General features: G+C 41.4%; 1 protein-coding gene across 2 annotated transcripts in view; it reads right to left on the bottom strand.

Annotated features, from left to right (window-relative positions):
• Nucleotides 1-20,595, bottom strand: part of KNTC1 (kinetochore associated 1) — an 85,281-nt gene that overhangs the window by 13,387 nt on the left and 51,299 nt on the right. For both annotated transcript variants that reach the window (XM_060269575.2, XM_088659343.1), the window contains exons 39-51: nucleotides 19,682-19,845; nucleotides 17,043-17,147; nucleotides 16,053-16,181; nucleotides 15,461-15,577; nucleotides 14,690-14,799; nucleotides 13,116-13,323; nucleotides 12,340-12,429; nucleotides 11,820-11,991; nucleotides 9,136-9,194; nucleotides 6,035-6,251; nucleotides 4,141-4,214; nucleotides 3,125-3,335; nucleotides 2,297-2,406 (exon numbers count right to left, since the gene is read on the bottom strand). In XM_060269575.2, the coding sequence (XP_060125558.1) occupies nucleotides 2,297-2,406; nucleotides 3,125-3,335; nucleotides 4,141-4,214; nucleotides 6,035-6,251; nucleotides 9,136-9,194; nucleotides 11,820-11,991; nucleotides 12,340-12,429; nucleotides 13,116-13,323; nucleotides 14,690-14,799; nucleotides 15,461-15,577; nucleotides 16,053-16,181; nucleotides 17,043-17,147; nucleotides 19,682-19,845 (1,766 nt within the window). The remainder of the gene's footprint in view (nucleotides 1-2,296; nucleotides 2,407-3,124; nucleotides 3,336-4,140; nucleotides 4,215-6,034; nucleotides 6,252-9,135; nucleotides 9,195-11,819; nucleotides 11,992-12,339; nucleotides 12,430-13,115; nucleotides 13,324-14,689; nucleotides 14,800-15,460; nucleotides 15,578-16,052; nucleotides 16,182-17,042; nucleotides 17,148-19,681; nucleotides 19,846-20,595) is intronic.

Here is a 20,595-nt window from a genome sequence, read left to right on the forward strand (position 1 = left end):
CTGAGTATATCCCACCCCAAACATACATTTACACTTGTAAATGCAGAGTATTCCTCAACTGATGTGTTAAAACTAGAAATTGGCACGGCTACAACTGGGTTGTGATTTGCAGATTACTCTCCTGAACACATAAATCTGGAGCTGATCTAAGAACAGAGAATCCCAAATCTTGACATTCCTAATCCTCAATAGAAACATAGTCTAAGGCAGTGTTTCCCAACCAGTGTGCCTCCAGATGTTTTGGGACTACAACTCCCATCATTCCTGACCACTGGTCTTGCTAGCTAGGGATGATGGGAGTTGTAGTCCCAAAACATCTGGAGGCACACTGGTTGGGAAACACTGGTCTAAGGCAACTTTCTATGTCTGGACCAGGCATCCCCAAACTTCGGCCCTCCAAATGTTTTGGACTACAATTCCCATCTTCTCCCGCCACTGGTCCTTGATCATGGGAGTTGTAGGCCACAACATCTGGAGGGCCGCAGTTTGGGGATGCCTGGTCTAGACGGTCTGGCTGCTGCTCTCCAGGCTTTCAAGAAGAAAGTCTTTCCCAGGCCTACCTAGAACCTCTGCTTACAAAGCAGACACTCTACCACTGAGTGTATTTGGCTCTTTCCACCAAAGAAGGAGGAAACTTCCAAATAGTCCTGGAAAGTGTGTACTTTGGATTGGAATACTCAGGAGTCTTGCATTTTTCGTAGCTCAAGGACATCATGACTACACCTGGGCAGTTTACTCAAAGGGCTTGGAACTACATATAATTGATTATGTGGTTTTTAAAGCTTAGCTGCTCTTAAATGCTATTGTGCTGGTTTTTGGTTTTGTTTTGAATATGGTTTAAGGATTTTGTAATATTTGGGTTTCTGTATTTTAATACTGTATGGAAGCTGCCATGTGAGGATCGGAATCCTAAAAGGAGATTTATAAAACTTTTAAACAAACAATCTCCTGTGCCCACTGTTGTTCAACGTCTTTATAAATGACTTGGAACGGAGGGGGTGCTTATCAAATTCGTAGATGACACCAAACAGAGGGGCAGCAGATGCTGAAGAAGACAGAATCAGAATTCAAAATGACCTTAACAGATTGTAGAACTGGGTGCAAGCTAACAAAATGAATTTCAATTGGGACAAATGTAAGGTTCTGCACTTTGGCAGGAAGAACCAGATGCACACATATAAGGTGGGGGACACCTGGCTTACTAGCAGTGCATGTGAAGAGGATCTAGGGTCTGGGTGGACCAAAACCTTAACATGAGTTAACAGTGTGATGCAGCAGGAAAATAAGCTAGCGCTATTCTAGGCTGCATCAACAGAAGTGTAGTGTCCAGATCAAGGGAAGTACAGTATTTTTCACTCCATAAGACACACCTCTACACTGCAGGGGGTTGGACTAGATGACCCTTGGGTCCCTCCCAACTCTAAGATTCTATGATTTTATTAGATCTAGGCAGTTTCTAAGAATCTAGTTGCAGTGTGTGCCCCTTGTCCCCATCTCTCCACCTCATCGGTCCAGTAATATAACAAGTAATTTGTAAGACTAAGCCCTTTCCGAGGGTGTTGGTGTGAACATATCAAATGATTTTCTAATTTAAAAATAATTATAAAAAAAACCTAGGAAAAATGCAAAAAATGGCAAAATAATTACACTGATCTGGGCATCATTCATACTTCTCTGTAAGGAAAGGTTAAAGCATCTGGGGACTTTTAGTTTAGAGCAGGGGTCAGCAAACTTTTTCAGCAGGGGGCCGGTCCACTGTCCCTCAGACCTTGTGGGGGGCCGGACTATATTTTGAAAAAATATATGAATGAATTCATATGCCCCACAAATAACCCAGAGATGCATTTTAAATAAAAGGACCACATTCTACTCATGTAAAAACACCAGGCAGGCCCCACAAATAACCCAGAGATGCATTTTAAATAAAAGAACACATTCTACTCATGTAAAAACATGCTGATTCCTGGACCATCCGCGGGCCAGATTTAGAAGGTGATTGGGCCGCATCTGGCCCCCGGGCCTTAGTCTGGGGACCCCTGGTTTAGAGAAAAGGAAGGTGATAGAAGCAACAAGGGGGTAAACTATTTTAGATCTGGTCCTCACCATGAGTGAGGAACTGATTGATAAAGTGGAAGCACTGGGAAACTTGGGAGGAAGTTATGTCCTCTTAGGTTTCGTTATACACAGACAAGGGGAAGCTGAGTGTAGTTGAACACGCACTCTGCACTTTAAGAAGATTGCTACCAATACAGGAAATACAATGTGACTGATTCCTCTTTCTAAAGGGCGCACTTACATCTGTTGGTGGCACACTTGGACATAGCCATTTTTCTAATAGCATATTCCGTATTTTCTCCATATCCAAGTTGTTAATTTCAGCTATTTCTTTAGCCATTGCATGGATATCTACACAGACAGAGACACAGTTTTTTTATGGCAAAATCCTCATTCCAGCTTGTATACACACTGTTCAGAATGCACCAGTGCCCAACATAAATAAAATGAGAATGCGTCTTACACTTTCCCATGAACAGGCATTGCAGAGGATGATTGGCAGTTGCAGGCAAGCCATATTTCAAGGAAGCTGCTTTGCCTGATAAGATTCTGAGGATAAGATTCCCAGGTCTTTGGCTAATACAACAGTCTATGGCCTTTTAAACTGGGTGGGGACAGTTATTGTTTTTGTTTGTTACTGTTATGTATTGTTGTGTTTTTATATTGTAAACTGCCCTGTGATCCTCTGATGAAGGGCAGTATAGAATTTAATAAGAAGAAGAAAAAGCAAGTTTCCAGGCACAGTTTTTAAACCATTGCTCTACCCAGGTACCACTAGTTTGTCAGGGAGCCAGTAGTAAAAGCTTTAGTCGGGGGGGGAGGGGCTACAGACAAAACACTACTATTTATTAATGAAAATATTAACAGGCCACCTTTCTGACAAAGGACCTTAGTCAAGCCAATTCATTGTGAAGAAAGGTGTGCAAACAGAGAATCCTCATGTTCCCTCTAGCCTTTTTTGGTAGCAGACTGGGAACAGTAGTCTTGTTTGGTCCGCAGGAGCATTGCTTTTATAAGGGTCCCAGGAAAATGCGGGCTCTCACAGAAGGCAAGAGAGGTGTGACCTAACCTGGGTAATTTCTGCCAGATGGATTCTGAAATCTTTCAGATATGCTGCTGTGCTGATAAAGCAAAACAACCAGATTTGCAGGTTTTCCAATGAGCTTCTGATGGCTCTCAAAGTGCAGCTTGTGCTCTGCAAGGACAGCCTCAGTAGCAGATCTCTGGTGTTGCATCTGCAGCTTCTTCAGGTGCACTCGGGCCTTTTCACGAGAGTCATCCTTTATCGGAAGACAGAACATTTTATTTACAAACAGAGCTAACAAGCTGCATCAACAAACAAATGGAAAAACGAAAACAATAAGCTACGGTATGTTCTTCTCTTCCTGAATTCCCTGAATGCTGCAGAGGCAAGAAGGCACAACCCCACTTCCCTGCTTCTCTTCTCCTGAAACTTTCTCCATCTCTCTTTCCCCCCCACATACCTTTTTCCTTTGTATCCCATCTGCAGGTGGGGGCTGCTCTGTGGGGTTCTTTCTAAATGTTCTGTTTTAATATCATTTTTATTAAAGATTTTCATTAATTATAACACTTAAAAAATGGTTGTACACCACATAGCTTTATGTGCTTTGCAAGGGAGAAAAAACCAACCAACCAAACCCAAAAGCTAGCATACTGTCTGCCATGAAAGCAGAGTTTCTGTGAAGAGACACATGCAGGCTCTGCTGGAAGACAGACTGTCCGTCTCTGCAAAGTCAGTGTGAACAAGGCAACTCAGGGTCAGTAATGAAGGGAAGGGTTTGTGCCCTGTGGCACCAATACCCACCAGCACCGTGCTTGACTTCTGACCATAGGAACAAATGGGGAGAGAAAGTAAAGTTCACTCCCTGCCTCCAATGATCCCAACCACTTAGAATCAAGCCTCCTCTTATCTGCATAGCCACAGCCCCTGGTTCTGTCTCCTGGTCTCACCAGTGGAGGAGAATCTGAGAAATGGTATGTTATTTTACTTATACACACACATCTGTGTAATTCAAACTTGTTCTCTAAATATTGATAACAGGCGTGTGGTGCAAGAGTTAATACCGTCACATTTGTATTCTTCAGCCACGTTTCAGCTAAACTGCAACAGAATTTCAAAGTCTGGGCCTTGGGGGATCCTGAAGGGGAGGGAAAAAAGAAAAAAAATAAGGCATTAAAGCACTCTCTCATTCACTTTCCCCTTCCTCCCTGCTTAGATCTCTAAACTGTTTGAGCTGGCATTCATCAGCAAAAGTCTGGTTGCAATCATAGAATCATAGAATCATAGAGTTGGAAGAGACCACAAGGGCCATCCAGTCCAACCCCCTGCCAAGCAGGAAACACCATCAAAGCATTCCTGACAGATGGCTGTCAAGCCTCTGCTTAAAGACCTCCAAAGAAGGAGACTCCACCACACTCCTTGGCAGCAAATTCCACTGCCGAACAGCTCTTACTGTCAGGAAGTTCTTCCTAATGTTTAGGTGGAATTTTCTTTCTTGTAGTTTGAATCCGTTGCTCCGTGTCCGCTTCTCTGGAGCAGCAGAAAACAACCTTTCTCCCTCCTCTATATGACATCCTTTTATATATTTGAACATGGTTATCATATCACCCCTTAACCTTAATGACAAAGCTTAACTCTGGAATGTGGAAAGTAACAAGGGATCATGAGATAAATGAGTCACTCAAGAGGCCTGGCCTGCTCCACCATATTCCTGTATAAAACCTGTTCTCTGTCCACTAGTGCAAAGGCTTTTGCTCAAGTGGATGGGTGAGTTTTAATGCTGTGAATCCATTGCAACAGTTGTACAGCAAATTGTGGAGTGAGTTGTGCAACAAAATTCAGTAGGCACAAAAGATTTTTCCAGTGGAAAACAGTTTACAGTGGTACCTCGGGTTACAGACGCTTTGGGTTACAAACTCCACTAACCAAGAAGTGGTTGCTCCAGGTTAAGAACTTTGCCCCAGGATAAGAACGGAAATCGCGCGCAAACGGCACAGCGGCAGCAGGAGGCCCCATTAGCAAAAGCACGCTTCAGGTTAAGAACCATTTCAGATTAAGAACGGACCTCTGGAACAAATTAAGTTCTTAACCCAAGGTACCACTGTACCACTAAGTAACAGATTGCATACAACCCTTAGCAACCAATGGAGCCTCCCGCCCCCCCCCCCCCACAGTTCGAAAAGAGCAAGGACTGGAGCTATGCAAGCGTGTCATGAACTTCCAGGGAACAATATTCACTTCAGAAGGGCAAACAGGTGGGGTTTGGAGAGGCTGGAGTGTAGGAATCACCCCAGTCTGCCAGTGCATAAATAATCAACAGGCTGCCTTAAAGAAAATACAGAGTGCATTTCACATTCTAAATAAATCAGAACTAGAAGGCATATTGGGAAGTGGCATATCTGAGAGGAAGACCATCTCCTTTGCACGTAGAAGGTCCCAGTTTCAATCCCCAGCATCTTCTTGCAGAGCAAAACAGCCTCATCTGCCTGGGATCCTGGAGAACTGCTGTCAGAGTAGACAATGCTAGGCTAGACAACTAATATGGTCCAGAATAAGGCAGCTTCCTATATCCATATGGGCATCAATTCAAGTACAGTGGTACCTCTGGTTACGAACTTAATTCGTTCCGGAGGTCCGTTCTTAACCTGAAACCATTCTTAACCTTAGGTAACACTTTAGCTAATGGGGCCTCCCACTGCCGCCAGTGTGCAAGTTCTGTTCTCATCCTGGGGCAAAGTTCTTAACCCAAGGTACTCTGAATTTAAGCCAGGATCTGTCCATGCCCCCTTTCTCAATTACCATTAGATCACCCCTCACAGTGGGAGGGGTGAAAATGCTAACAGGTATTACTTCTGGGTTAGCGGAGTCTGTAACCTGAAGTGTTTGTAACCCGAGGTACCACTGTAACTGATGTGCAAAATACCCTTTTAAAACGACTACAGTATACTCCCCGCTAACCTGCTGGAAGTTCTTGCAAGATCTTGTAGGCGAGCGCTGTAGCCCATTCTGGATTAGCTATAGACAGCAAGTAAGACTGAATGGTCTGCATGGTCTTGGCAATTTCCTTGTTGGATGTCAGCAAATATCCACTTCTTGCCAGTTCCAGCATTTTCGGCTTCAGTTGTTCTTGGAACAGGTGGTTAGCTGCGGATGTGTAGAGCGTATCCAGTGAAACCTTGGAAAAAAAGAGCACAAAAACTGACAGGGCAGTGTGAGATCTTTCTCCCAACAAACCTAAGGGTATTACAAGTCGGATGTGCAACAAAATGTGATGTTAGAGGAGCACTACACAACCATTAGTTGTGTATAGGGGAACATAGATCTTGTATACGTAATAAAGTAATGGAAGCTCCTCTAACATCACATTTCATTCAAATGAAACATAGTGATTCTGATTTTTTGTTTTTTGCAATTTGGCAGTACACACTAAGGAAGTACCATAAACAGGATATTCAAAAAGGACTAAGACAACAGGAAACAAAATTGATTTTTATGTTCAAGACATTAGTCCTTGGGGACTAAATTCGAATCTTGATCTTTCAGTATTCATTTAAATCTATACACCAATAGCACAATAGGTTTTGGTTTATATCACCAGTGAATGTATATATACTTATACTAAAACTTTAAGGGAGAATTTTCTGAAGAAAGAAATTTAACGTTGTAGCTTAAGCAAAGACGAGATGTAACATATGAATTGTAAGTATTGTTTTTTGTACTTGTTCAATTAGAAATTCTGTTCAAATATTAATAAGGTTTGGTTTATATCCCCAGTGTATGTGTACAAATATATCAAAACCTTGACAGAGAATTTATTGAAGAAGCCCGAAACACTTCATGGGCAAAACAGGTGACGAACGCTGGCACCCTGTCTAACTCTTGTGCGCAATACCGTTGACACGTCGTTTGATCAACTTTACCTTCGTTGATATCTACAGGAGCCTGGCTTAAGGAATTCTAAAGACTGAAATTTCCTTTTGGACAAAATTTGTATGCGTTGCCTGTTTGTGGCTTCTGTAACAGTTTTTGTACATTTTTCTCTCTGTTTTTGGATCATTAACATTAGATTTAGAACGTGGAATAGTGTGGTATCTTTTTGTGTGCCGTCTTTGTGCTGCTTATTTCATATTGGTCTATTACGAGAATTGGCAGCACAGGTTCATTTTCTTTGGCCATCAACAGGCACATATTTCTGGTTCACATCTTTCAACCACAAGCTTAATGCCATTCCAGTCTTGACTAAGGCCTTGTCACACACCTGGTTCATCGCTGCCACAGCCCTGTGCATTTCCTTCTCTCAGATCTTGATGGCACAGATGCCATCAAGTCATATTTGCATGCCAAGTCATATTAACTGCAGGCAGACATGCCATCCTTCAAGCAGTCCAGCACACCCACTTTCTCTTCCAGTGTGGGCTACATCTCTGCTGTTTCCCATCCATTGCCTTATGTTTGGGGACCATGCTCTCAGATTGAACCTCTGCTTACTCTCCAAGCACCTTCTCCATGCTCACTGACCATCTGCAATTGCTCTCCATCTACCTCCACTTGCTCTTACCACCTCCCCATTGCTCTCTGTGCTCTCACTCGGCCCACTCTCTGTCTGACCACACTCAAACACTCTCCTAGGGTGAATGCAATGGCTGATAGGCTTGCCAATAATTTTTCCAGCTCTTCCGCCCCCTTTTGACATTTTTCTTCTGTTTCCCCCCTATTTTTCCACTCTTTTCTATTTGTTTGTTTGTTTTTCAGCCATGCATGTAAGATTCCAATTGTGTTAAGTAAATTGAGTGTAAATTGCACGCTTTGGCTTCCAAGTGGTTTATGGCTTAGTGCACTAATACTAAACACCTTGAATTGGGGAGATGATGTGAAAAAAGGATCTTCTAGATGGTTTGTTTCTCAACCTTTTTTGGGCAAAGGCACACTTGTTTCATGAAAAAAATCACGAGGCACACCACCATTAGAAAATGTTAAAAAAATTAACTCTGTTCCTATATTGACTATATATAAAGTAATTCTCCCACGGCACACCAGGCAACATCTCGCGGCACACCAAGGGCTAGCGCTATGTTTAAGTACCCAAACTTTAGGTGGAGTACTAAGCTCTACGAACATTTGGAAGATTTCATTATAAATTTTCGGAATATCACTGTGGGAATTAGTGGTCTTTAAGTTGGATAATACTTGTTTTCTCAGGTTGGCTGTAAGTTTTTGCCCCACTGCTGCACTCATTTCCTGGGACCATTTTAATTGGGTCATTTGTTTGTATTGAGAAGGTTCTATGATATTGTACTTGGTTATTTTGGTTTCATCCTTTAAGTTAATAGACAACGATAATGGCTGATGGTCGCTTTCAGTACGCATTCCAATTTTGAGGTCCATGATCGAATTTATAATATTATAAGGGACAAGAATATAATCGATGACACTGCATCCTCGGGGGGAGAAGTATGTAAACTCCCCGTTTCTATCACCTTTTGTTGAACCGTTCACAATCTGCAAATTAAAGTTGTTACACAATTCAAGTAGGTGTAAGCCTTCGTTGTTTACAACCCTATCTCTGGAGAATCGTCCTATTTTCAGGGCATGTGCGATATCATTGTCAGTATTCCAATTTAGTTTGCTACATAGTTGTTCATTGTTGGTTCCCACTCTGGCATTATATATTTTCCACCTCACACTCTCTCACCATTTGGTCATATTCTAATGTAGCCAAGGAATAAAACTCAGACCATACCGATGAAGGCGCTGGCTTGAGTGTCTGGGGATACCGTTGGTTTAGACCCCATCTGAAAGGCATCCCTGAATGCACTTGCCACACTCTCCTGTGGTGAAGGAGTAAGTCTGCCCCCAGCAACTGGTGTTTAGAGGTAAATTGCCACTATACTTGGAGGGTCCATTTACCTATTTTAATAGCTGCTGATATGCCTGCCTTTCACGATTTTACCTAATCTGCTTTTAGAAAGATGCCCCCTAAGTTTGTGTTGTGCTCATCTCATCTTGCAACAAGCTAATTCCACAAGTTAAAACAAGATCAAAAGTATGCTCATCATTACCTTCAAGAGTTTGGAGATCAAGAGAATCTTTGGGAAAGATTCCTCACTCAGCTCTGGATCTACAAAAAGAAAAGCCATAAATGATTTCTCAAATGCTATCAGAATACAGAAAATGGCTCCTGTCATGAATTTTGAGAAGGTTTGAGAAGCAGACTCAAGGATATTCAATTAACAGGATGATTCCTCTTCCCACTGACTCAGACAGGCAGCGCTCTTTCACACGATTCATCTCCCCAACTAGGGGGAGAAGTCATCTTGCCCTCCAGATCAACTGGCAGAGCTAAGGATGACCCCTCAACACCATTTTTATGGCACAGCACCAGAGCCATGCCAATTATTCAAAAAAGTACGCCAAAAGGGACATGAAATAATATGGTAAGTATACAATGAAACCACACAGCACTTGTATAGTACCATGAACCACTCAATAGGAAAACAACAAACGGATTTGTATATCCATCACCCACCTGTACTCCCTTCAGAAAAAACATTTCGATGAGATGCAGAAAACCAAGAAAGTGGTGGAGCAAATGCCCGATAGTCCACCCCGCAAACTGAAATTCACAGTAAGAACCAATTTTTGTTTTTGCAGGAGTGGTTTGGAGGACACTCAATTTTGTCAGACTGTAACAGAGCAGTACTTTCAGGCCTACTTAAATTCTTTATATCTACTTAAATTCTGACTATCTTTTGAAGCACTTTCTTCCCCAATGCCACATCAAAGGATGAGGAAAGGCTGCTGAGGACACCCCTCTGAGTGAGTGAGTGAGTGAGTGAGTGAGTGAGAACCCTTGGGGGAACTTTCCGCAGTGTCCCATGGGCTTGCCAGTGCAGTGCTTTTCCCCCTAGAAAAATAGGTGCTGGTACTCACCATTAAGTTGTTACAGTAAATGCCACATTTTTAAAAAAAACCCAAAAAGTGCCGGTACTGCATACCCCCTGGGGGGAAAGCACGGGGTGGGGAGACAGAACACATCAAAGGACCCTGCCTATCTGAGTCAGTGGGAGGAGTAATCCTCTCAATCAAGTGTCCTGTCGTCCACACCTGCAAATGTACCTTTACCATCAGCCTAAGAATGAGCAGCTGCAGGGAGCTTTCTGCCCTGCCAGAAAGAACACTTGCAAACATATCGTGTGCAGTTCTGCATGCCTCACCTTTAAAAAGTAGAACTGGAAAATTGTAGAATTGGAAACAGTTCAGAAAACAGCAACCAAAATTATCAAGGGGATGGAGCAACTCTCCTATAAGGAAAGGTTGCAGCATTGGGGACCTTATAGTTTACAGAAAAGGAGAATAAGTAGCATGATAGGTTATAAAAAGTACCATATTTTTTGGACCATAACACGCACTTTCCTCCTCCTAAAACGGAAGGGGGAAAGTCGCTGCGTGTTATGGAGCACAAATGCCAGAGCCAGAGCCCCACGCCAGAGCCAGAAACAGAGCCCTGCAAAGAGGCAGAGCCCGTGCGAAGAGTGAGAACCAGAGCCCCCGCAAGAGCCAGAGCCGCGCACAGCGGGAAACCGGCTCTCGGGCTGTCTCCGTGACAGCGAGCGAGGTGAGAGGAGAGACGGAAGGGAGCCCCTTCCGCCCCTCCTCCCAGCTTCTATTCTTCCTTCCTTCCCCCCTCTTACTTTCTCTCTCTCTTTCTCTCACCCCTTCCTTCCCTCATTTCTTCCCTCCTTCCTTCTCTCTCTCTTCCTCTCTCTCTCTCTTTTTTCACCCCTTCCTTCCTTGTCTCTCTTTCTCTCTCATACCCCTTCCTTCCCTCCCTCCTTCTTCCAACTTGAATAAAATATTGGGGGAGGCAGGTAAGCCCCATCTCACATACCATATCAGCCTCCCCCCCCCCCGCCTCCACCACATTCATTGAGAAGCGGGGGCAGCCGAGGGATGCTACTAGCTCTTCCCCGCCAACCCCCGCTGCCTCCTTCGCTCCCCCTCCAGTGCCCCCCTCCCAGCCTTTTAGAGGAGGAAAACCAGAAAAAAATGTTTTCCTGGTTTTCCTCCTCAAAAAACTAGGTGCATGTTATGGTCCGAAAAATATGGCGTGCATGTCACAGAGAAAGTGGATAAAGAAAAGTTCCCCCCCCCCTCTCATAACACTAGAACTTGTGAATGTTCAAGTGAAGCTTTGAAGATTCAGGACTTTTCCATGCAGTGCATAGTTAAACTATGAAACTTGCTCCCACAGGAGGCAATGAGGACCACCACCATGAGGGCTTGAAAAAAAGACTAGACAAATTCATGTTGGGTAAGGCTATCCATGCTCCTAGCCAGGATGGCCCTGCTCTGCCTCCACACTTGGACACAGTAATGCTTCTGAATACCAGTTACTAGAAATTATAAGGAGGGAGAGTGCTCTCGTGCTTGGGTCCTGTTTGTGGGTTTGCCACAGTGAGAACAGGATGTTGGACTGGATGGACCAGTGACCTGATCCAGGAGGCTCTTACATTCCATGAACAGAGTGCTTGAGTTTACTTCTCCCTGCCCCACATGCCTTCCTACTCCCTTTTCCTCTTGTAAGACTGTAAGGCTGAAGGCAAGCTACTTTTAAGTTAATGATTGTTGCCAGTTATTCTGGGAGCTTTTTTCACCTGAGGAAAGCAGGGAAAACACTTTACATGCACCTCTCTTCATTGAAGGTTTAAAAAGTGGTGTTTTATTGTTGTTTTTGCAAACTTACAAATGATTTTCCAGAAACACTGCAATGTTCTAAAGAAGATCAAGTGGAAAGGCAGCCTGGCTTGAGCAGCTGGTGATAAAGGAATAGCCTGTTCAAAAGCATACTGATGTTCCAGATCTCCAGGAGTGGAAGTTCTTTTATAGGATTTCAGGTGTTTTATGAGCTTCAGGGCCTAGAGGGACAAAGACACAAGGCTCATTCCAGAGCTGGCTTTTAAAAGATAAATATACACACTCTGGAATAAGATTCAGGCAGGGCGACTGAACAAATGGCATTACTTACGTAACAAATTATTTAAGAATAATGCCTGTAAAGTATATACTTTTCAAATGGACTAGCAGTACTACTTGTTTCTGGTAACAAGTAGTACTTGAAACTTCTAGGTGATTCCAGAGGTTCTCTTCAAAAATGATTATATATGCAGCAATGGGTTAGAATAATCCATAGTTCATCAAACAGATCCCCCATTTAAAAGCCAGATTGCAATTCTGTAATTAATTGGCTCAGTTCATTATCTTACCTGATTCAGAGAGATGCCTGCTGCTTCCATACCAGCCTTTTCTATGATTATCAGAAGACTTTCAATCTTTTCATAGTCATATGGATCGAGCTGTTCCAGGGATTAGAAGCAAACACAGAATAAACCAAAATGAATTGATAAATCCCAAAAGATAAAGCTCATAAAAACAAATACACGTCAGGCTGCTGAGGACAGAAACAAAGCTCAGCCTTTGGTCATGCTCCCTCCACTCAGTGACTTTGCTGTCACAAACATGAATGCCCCTTGCCCTTCCCCTGCTGACCTTAATCATGGATAGTGATAACCAGGTTCTCTCATAATCAGGGTTTGCTAACCAGATTCAAACCCTGGTTCAGATGGAACAAAGTTAAATAACTAACCATTCCAAGGTCAAATTCACATGCAGCTATTAAGTGCATGCAATGATCACACACAGTGGGACAGCAAATTGTGCACAATTGGAGACTGTAATGTTGGGCATCTATCTTCTGTAATGAAGTAGTAAATAAAAGTTAGTTGCTCTGGAGGTACTAGTGGGCTGTCATAATCTAGTTAAGAGCAGGTTGGTCTGTGGGTGACCTCGTCTTAAAAGTGCTGGGGCTGAAACTAGATAAGAGTTTCGGCCTCTTCCTTCTAATTAGTATGAAAAATTATTTGCATAAAAACCTGTTAGGCTTAATCAGTTCATCCTTCTAATTAATACTGCCCTATTCCATAAAATGGAATAGAAATTGTGGAATTTAGGTTTGGGGGATAAACAAGCCTATACGTTTTACCTTGTGCAACATTACACTGAGGCTTGTAACCAAGTCGGTAGTGCTTTTCAGAAGAGGGATTATTTCTGCAGCTCTGGCCACTACCAATGCATGAGTCTGCTTCCCAGAATGACCCCCCAAATACCCTTCAGCATGACTCATGCTAGCATTCTGGAGGTGTGTTTCAATGCAAAGCTGCAAAGCTGAATCAGTATCCAACTGGAAAGTGCTGAAAAGAAAAGAAAAAAGCACATGGAAGTAGAGGGATACAACATCAAAAAATATGTATCTTTATTCATAAAACCAATGATTCAGTCAGTGAGTATGTTCTGAATATGATAAGAGTTGTGAATATTTATCTGAGGGCCTCTCCAAACATCTTTTCTATTGTACATTCATGGATTTGGTATCCGAGCAGTTGTACACAATTATATTTATTCAGTATTAAAAAGTGAATTTCACTTATATAAATTATTAAGTTAGAAATATCAGCTTACATAAATCAAATTAACTACACCCAAAATTAATAAATTAAATCTTATCTTTCAGTGCAATGCATACAGAACAAAGAAATGTTCCATTGACTAAAAAATATACTTCTGGGAAGTTATAATAGTAAAAATTTCATTTTATCAAAGGTATATTTAATATGGAGAAATGGCACAGTCCAAATTTAGCATTTTCAAAAATTACTAATCTATTTTTACTTTAATCATGTTTATGGTGAAGTATCCAAACTGAAAGAGAAACTCAGGTGATATCAGATCATCATACAGCTCATGGTTAAAAGGCTACATCTAATTTGTAAGCAGCATTACAGCAATTCCAGAGAAAAGGATATGATAGTAATGAAGTTCCATTTTCAATACTTTTTGCGCCTACAAAAGTTTCAGGGTGGGCCTATTGCTTCATTTACAATCACTGCAATCACTGCATGACCTGTAACTTCCTGCTGAAATCCTGTCAATTGTTTTTACAACAAATCATTTTTTTAAATTTGGGGGGGGGGTGTTGTGCTACTTTTGTTGTGCTAAAGTGCAAAAGTGGCCCCTCCAAATTACAATAATACAGTAACACTGAAGAAGCTTTGCAGAGAAGACAATAACATGGAAGGATGTGTGGACAGTCCAATATAAATCCAGCACTAATGAACATACACATGAGCGTAAGAATAGCCCAGATGGATCAGGAGAGTGATTCATCTAGTCCAGCATTCTGTTCTTACTGTGGTCAGCCAGATGCCTGGGGGAAGGGAAATCTGAGGGCCCTCTCTCCTTCTGTGGTTTCCAGGAACTGGTATTCAGAGGGCATGACTGCCTTTGACCGTGGCCAGGAGTCACTGATAATCTTAGCTACCATGATTGCACTAATGATGTGTTACAGAACACATCTCTAAAAACCAGTTCAGAGGGGCTATTAGGCAGACATTTTATTTATTTTATTTCATAAAATTTATATACCACTTGATTGTAAAACACACACACACATACCTCAGAGCAGTTTACAAAAAGATATTTCTAAATTATTTTAATCCAACAAATGTTTATGGAATAAAATGGTGTTTTTATAGCAAGAAAGATATTTAGCTTTCTTACCTGCAGTACTTTAGTATGAGATCTGTATCCACATTTGGATGCTGTACCAAAGTTCTTAGAAGCTCTTTCTTCCTTACTGAGGGCATTCTAAATAAATCCTGGAAAGAGATCTATAAACAAAATGCCAAATTTAAGAAAATGGAAGTGGTGGAAACACCATTGCCTGATGAAGAACAGAATGTCTCTCCCCCCTCAAAGTTATTCCTCTGGAGCAGCTCCTTCTCCACTACTTATTTCTTTTGGCACAAAGAATTGATCAAAGCTTCCTTGTCTGGAGCGGAATACTGTTATGGACATTCCCTTAGGCAGAGGGAGTATGGTTTTTAAATAAATGCTTAGTAATCAGGTGGGTTTTAGCCAAATTTATCACCTGGAAGCGGGAGCTCCGTTCTAAGCGGCCCTCTCTCTCCAATTTAAAATTATATCAGCAGCAAATGCTGCAACTCATTTACTCTGGAGCATGTACAAGGACTTAAGCAAAACAACTCTAGAGTAAGTGTACTGAAGGGTAAAGTAAATGTTCGTACATGTTTCTGGCTTCTGTGCAGCAGTGGGTGGTCCAGTCACTCATTTTACTCACGTCATGAGCAGATTACAAAAAATCACCAAACTTCAACAGAAAATGTGCAGCAGCAAGGTTTGGAGGAATATTTATCATCATATATACAGTATGTGCAAATATTATCTGGTCAAAGAGCCAATTTAAGAATCAGCTCCCAGGAAATGTAAATAAACCATTTGATCCAAATTCAAATGCTAAAAAGCACTCACACCAAGTTTGCCAAGCTGAATACCCCATTCGGCATCAGTGATTAATTCTTCAAATGCTTGTTTCTCGTTTGTCTCATCATAGTGACTGGCTAGCTGCACTCCAACAAGACCAACTGCCTGTTTGTGAGGGAAAGAAATTGTAATGAAGAAAAACACAAGTGGACTTGCAATCATTCACAAACCCTTCGGGTATTTTTAAAAAGGAGCCTCCTCATGCTTTTGTATCTTATTGCTTATTCTATCATTCAATTAGACTTTTCTCATATTATATTGGTTTTTATTTTTCCTTAAGTATCAATTCAATGCATAAAAACAAAAAGGGAAAAAAAACATATCTCTGCAACAGATCACATCAATCTGTAGTGCAGTATCATATGCTGCAAGAGTAGGTTAAGTCTTCCTACCACTGAACAATTGGGGGAGACATAAGTTCCTTCCAGTGTTATGACACCAGCCTTTGGATCACCAATAGAGCACACAAAGTCCACTAAACTATGGCATGACCATTAGGTTCTCACAGTGGTCAACCATACAATTATGGGAAGCCCAGAAACAAGGCATAACTAACTGAAAAATGTTTTTAACAACTTACCAGAATCTTGCTGTAATTCTGTGACGTGTTATTTATGACGTCCCAGAGCTTTTTAAATACATCATCTTTGGACAACAAAGTGCAGTAACCCAGTGCAAGGTTGTGGTCTATCAGGTGGCTGTTGAAAACCTTTGGAAGTAAAAATACTTTAAAGTAAGCTCTTTTTAAATATAGTCTGCCTTAATTTAAATTTTCTATAAATCAGGAAAGGATATGGCACTTGGCAAACAAAGGGCACCATCCCCCAAGAAAGTTCTCCTGCACAAGCATCAACAAATGAATGGGAACTGCAAAAGAGCTAAGGAGAGGGAATCAGATGCTCTGCAAAGCCATTTCCTCCTCACAAAATTATTTCCTGTAGCACAAATGGATGAACTTTTGCCTATTAATGACTAAAATGAGGTATATTCCATTGAAATATTTAAAAAGGTTACGCACAATTTTTTTGTATGCCATTTTACCATTTCATAAAATTGTATTAACAATTCTATATATATTTCGTATCAAATTTGGACACAACACCACATTCCACATTGGGGAGTGTTCTTAGCAACATAGGGTATACAAATGTCACACCTGCGCAAGGTAAAAGCCCCTTTTTGGGACCTCAAAACTCAGCCAGCAGACCCTGCCGGGTATGCTGGGAAAATAACCTACAGGAGAGGTAGCAAAACATTGTCCTCTAGCGGCGTCTATACTGTTACTGCAGCTAAAAAAAGCTTCCTTGTGTGTTTGATGACCCTATATTATGTTGTATATATGTGACTCTAAAGCTTGGGTTCAATTTTACATCTGCTTACAGTGACTTCAAAAATGGTCAAAAACCTGATAAATGAAAAAAAATTAAAATCATTTGTGCATGAGGTTTTTTTTATCTCTTTGAAAGTAAAATTTTATCTAATCTTTGATGAAAGCTAATCAAATTATGATACAGGGAAATGAGGTTGTAAAAAAAAAGTCATCACCCTACTCCGTATGTTACATGCTCACCTTGTGCAATAAGGCCATAACAATGCTTTTAATTAGTGATGTAGATCTTTGAATCATTGTTAAGAAGAATGTTCTGGCATCATCCAGTGTCTTCTGGTCATACAGCTGATGGACAAAGAATAATATACTGGAACAATTTTGTTGCTATGAAAACATGTGCCATATACATTACAGGCATCACAAATATGGAGGTCCATGGTGAGAAACCGGAGTCTGCATTGCTTACCCTGGCTTTTAATCTTGAACAATGCAATGATACTACACAGCAAAAACTACAGATGTTGTTGGACTACATCTTCCATTGTCCATGCTGGCTGGGCTGATAGGAGTTGGAGTCCAACAACATCTGGAGAGCCACAGGTATCCCCCACCCCCGCTAAACAGAAATGTAAATAAAACACAAATACACTACTACGAGTAAGATAAAAACCCCACTGCTTAAGCCAATTGTGAACTGTGTAAAACTCCTTTCAAGACCCATTAACTGGTGACTAACTTCTGTCAGTATCAAGCAGGGTGGATAAAAATCAATGATTTTTTTAAAAAGTAAAAAAAAAATCGGATTTCTTTTATTTAAATCGGATTTTTTAAAATAAAATGCTTTTTGAGGAAAATATATTACCATCCAAAGGTTATTCCATCATGAAATAAAGATTAGTTTTTTAATTATGTAGAATAAGGTTGTATATGTTTAATTTTGGGGGTAAATAAATTCCATTAATCCATTCACAATGTCATGCTCTTCCAGAGGTTTTTGTAAGATTATTGGGCAGTTTCTCTGCCTACAAGATATTATCACAGATGCTTGGTTTACTTTTGCAGTTCTCAAAACTGAATCTGACTCAACAGAGATCACATGCCTCTTCTTCACAGCAAAAATGTTATAACATGAATAGTTGAGAAAAAGACCTTAATCCTATTGTTCTACAAACCTATGAATACAGAAACAACCCCTTCAGTGCTAAGTTTCAAGAAGTTCAGTGAATAGAATAGAAACAATATTTTTCTGATTGTTTGGAGTGGACAGTATTTAAGTTTTTCATGTGTAGGCTGGGCTGACAGTCTAAGTTTCTTAAAATATATATATTTTGTTTTTGTTTAGCCAAATTAGTTAACAAACATGGATGTTTGTTTAAGCAAATAACATATGCTGTAATGTTATTGATTCAGTTGAATAGATCTATTTAAATTGTTATTATTAAGGTAAAGATTATTTTTCTCCTTCCTAAGTACAACAGTAAAGATGTCCAAATATGAATAACCCATTAAACTGGGGATAAAAAACTAATATGAAAAGTTGTTATTCTAAAAATCTTCATCTACTTGCATATTAAAGTTATGCCAGCAAGAATTAGTCTTTATGTAGAAAACTATTATTTAAATCAACCCTTACTGACTAGTGATTTAAATCGTGATTTAAATCAGTTTGATTTAAATCAAATCCACCCTGCCACTGAGTACCGTGTTACAAGTGTGGGCAGAAAAGTGGTCGGTGACAGCAATGCCAAAGCCCACACGAGGACCCCAATTTAAGTAGATCAGGAGCAGACCAGAAGTTTAGCTCTGGCTGACACCCTGGAACAAACTTGTGAACAGGTGTGTTAATCTGAACTTATCATATGGTTCATCTCTGCAGATCATAGCTTAAGTATAAAGATCAACATAACTTAAATATGACAGGAGACCCTACATGGTGAACTCTGGTGACCTTGGTACAAGTCTGAATCCAGCCTCATCTCCTGAAAGGCATCCAGGCAAATCCTGAGTTTCTCACAACTTGCATAATGGTCAACACATGCAAATTTAGTTGCCAAATAGTCTATTAAACTCCAGAACAGGGGCCCTCGGAATAATCTGAAGGCAGAGGACTGACAAAAGATGGCCAGTTCAAGTCATAGCCCACTGGGGTGAATTTCACTCACTTAATTTGCAAGATGAGCAAAGTGAGAAGCAAAAGATTTCAAACCTCTCATTGCTTTATGAATACACTTGAGTGCTGGACACGGATGTGGGTTGAAACATATAATTGTAACAAACTGGCAAAGCCGTTTGGCTCTTAGGAGCAGAGCCTGAGCTGTAGTGCAATTGGACAGCAGCCCAGATCACTGCACCCGGCTGCTTTAAGTAATATCTGGCCCTCCACTCACATACTCTGCAGACACCATCATAGGCAGGGAACTAGGAGTAAAACTAGACATGACACCACTCACACACTCAGAAATTACATTAATGCCATTTCTATGATGTAAACAGCAAGTGTAGGGGGAGTGGCCTTGATACAGATCAAGACCATGATGGCTGCTTTTCATCTTTTGCCTCCTCTGCAGTATTGATCCAGATAGAGGGCCCCATGTCTGCTATTTGCATGGGAAGGAATACTTATTGATTGCAGTTATATAATGGCTGCCACTGGCACAAAATGCAAACCTTACTTCCCATGCAAATAGGATATTGCCAGTGCTCGATCTGACTACAGCCAGGGCAGAGAGCCCAAGCCTCACTACTGTCACCGTCCCCCACCTGCTATGTATATTCACACAAATGCTAATTGAGTGAATGGTGTCCTATCCAGTTTGGCCTTAGGCACAAGCCTAAAGTAGACCTCACTGGAGGAGGTTCCTTGTAGATCTGGCACATACCTTTTCACACAGACTAATTTCCATGCTGTTTGATGTCATATGCTGCAAGAACGACCCAAAAGCGGAAGCAATTAGCCCCAAAGCCAACTCTAATTGGCCAAATTCTTGTAAGCTGCTGAGCAGAACAAAGATGGGATTCCTGCATGATAGGCAAACATCCATTCCTAGAGGGGAAAGTTACATAACATTGTTAAGAATGACAATTGGGCTTATATTGGAAATTATGGATTTGTAGGGCACACTGTAGTGAGCTAACTTGGCAAGGTACCCACTGAAGAAAAAGCAGGGGGGAGGGGAGTCAGTGGTAACACTCCTGATTGACTTCAGCGGATCTGAAATCCGAACCAAAAGATGGCCTGCAAGAGAGAGGAAATGAAGTGCAAAAAGCAATCAACCAGGAGGCACACTCTGATCAGTATCTTCAAAGAGGTCCAGCCCGCTGAGCTTACGCACAGGTATGTGTGTGTAGGATTGTGGCCTAAAGCTAGTCCCGCTTGGACTACTGCAACGCGCTCTATGTGGAGCTACCTTTGAAGGTGACTACAACTAATCCTCATTAGAAGAGAAGACTCCCTGGAAAAGACCCTGATTGGGAAAGATGAAGGGCACAAGGAGAAGGGGACGACAGAGGACGAGATGGTTGGACAGTGTTCTTGAAGCTACCAACAAACATGAGTTTGACAGAGGACGAGATGGCTGGACAGTGTTCTTGAGTCTGACCAAACTGTGGGAGGCAGTGCAAGACAGGAGTGCCTGGCGTGTTCTGGTCCATGGGGTCACAAAGAGTCGGACACGATTAAACGACTAAACAAAAACAACCAGATGTCCCCCATTTCCCGGATTTACAAATCTGTCCCCGGAATGTCCCTGGATTTCATTTATATTTTAAGTGTTGGGTAGATTTATTAGTAGGG

Source organism: Zootoca vivipara, chromosome 16 (assembly GCF_965207765.1).
Source record: "Zootoca vivipara chromosome 16, rZooViv2.hap1.1, whole genome shotgun sequence".
Lineage (NCBI taxonomy): Eukaryota > Metazoa > Chordata > Lepidosauria > Squamata > Lacertidae > Zootoca > Zootoca vivipara.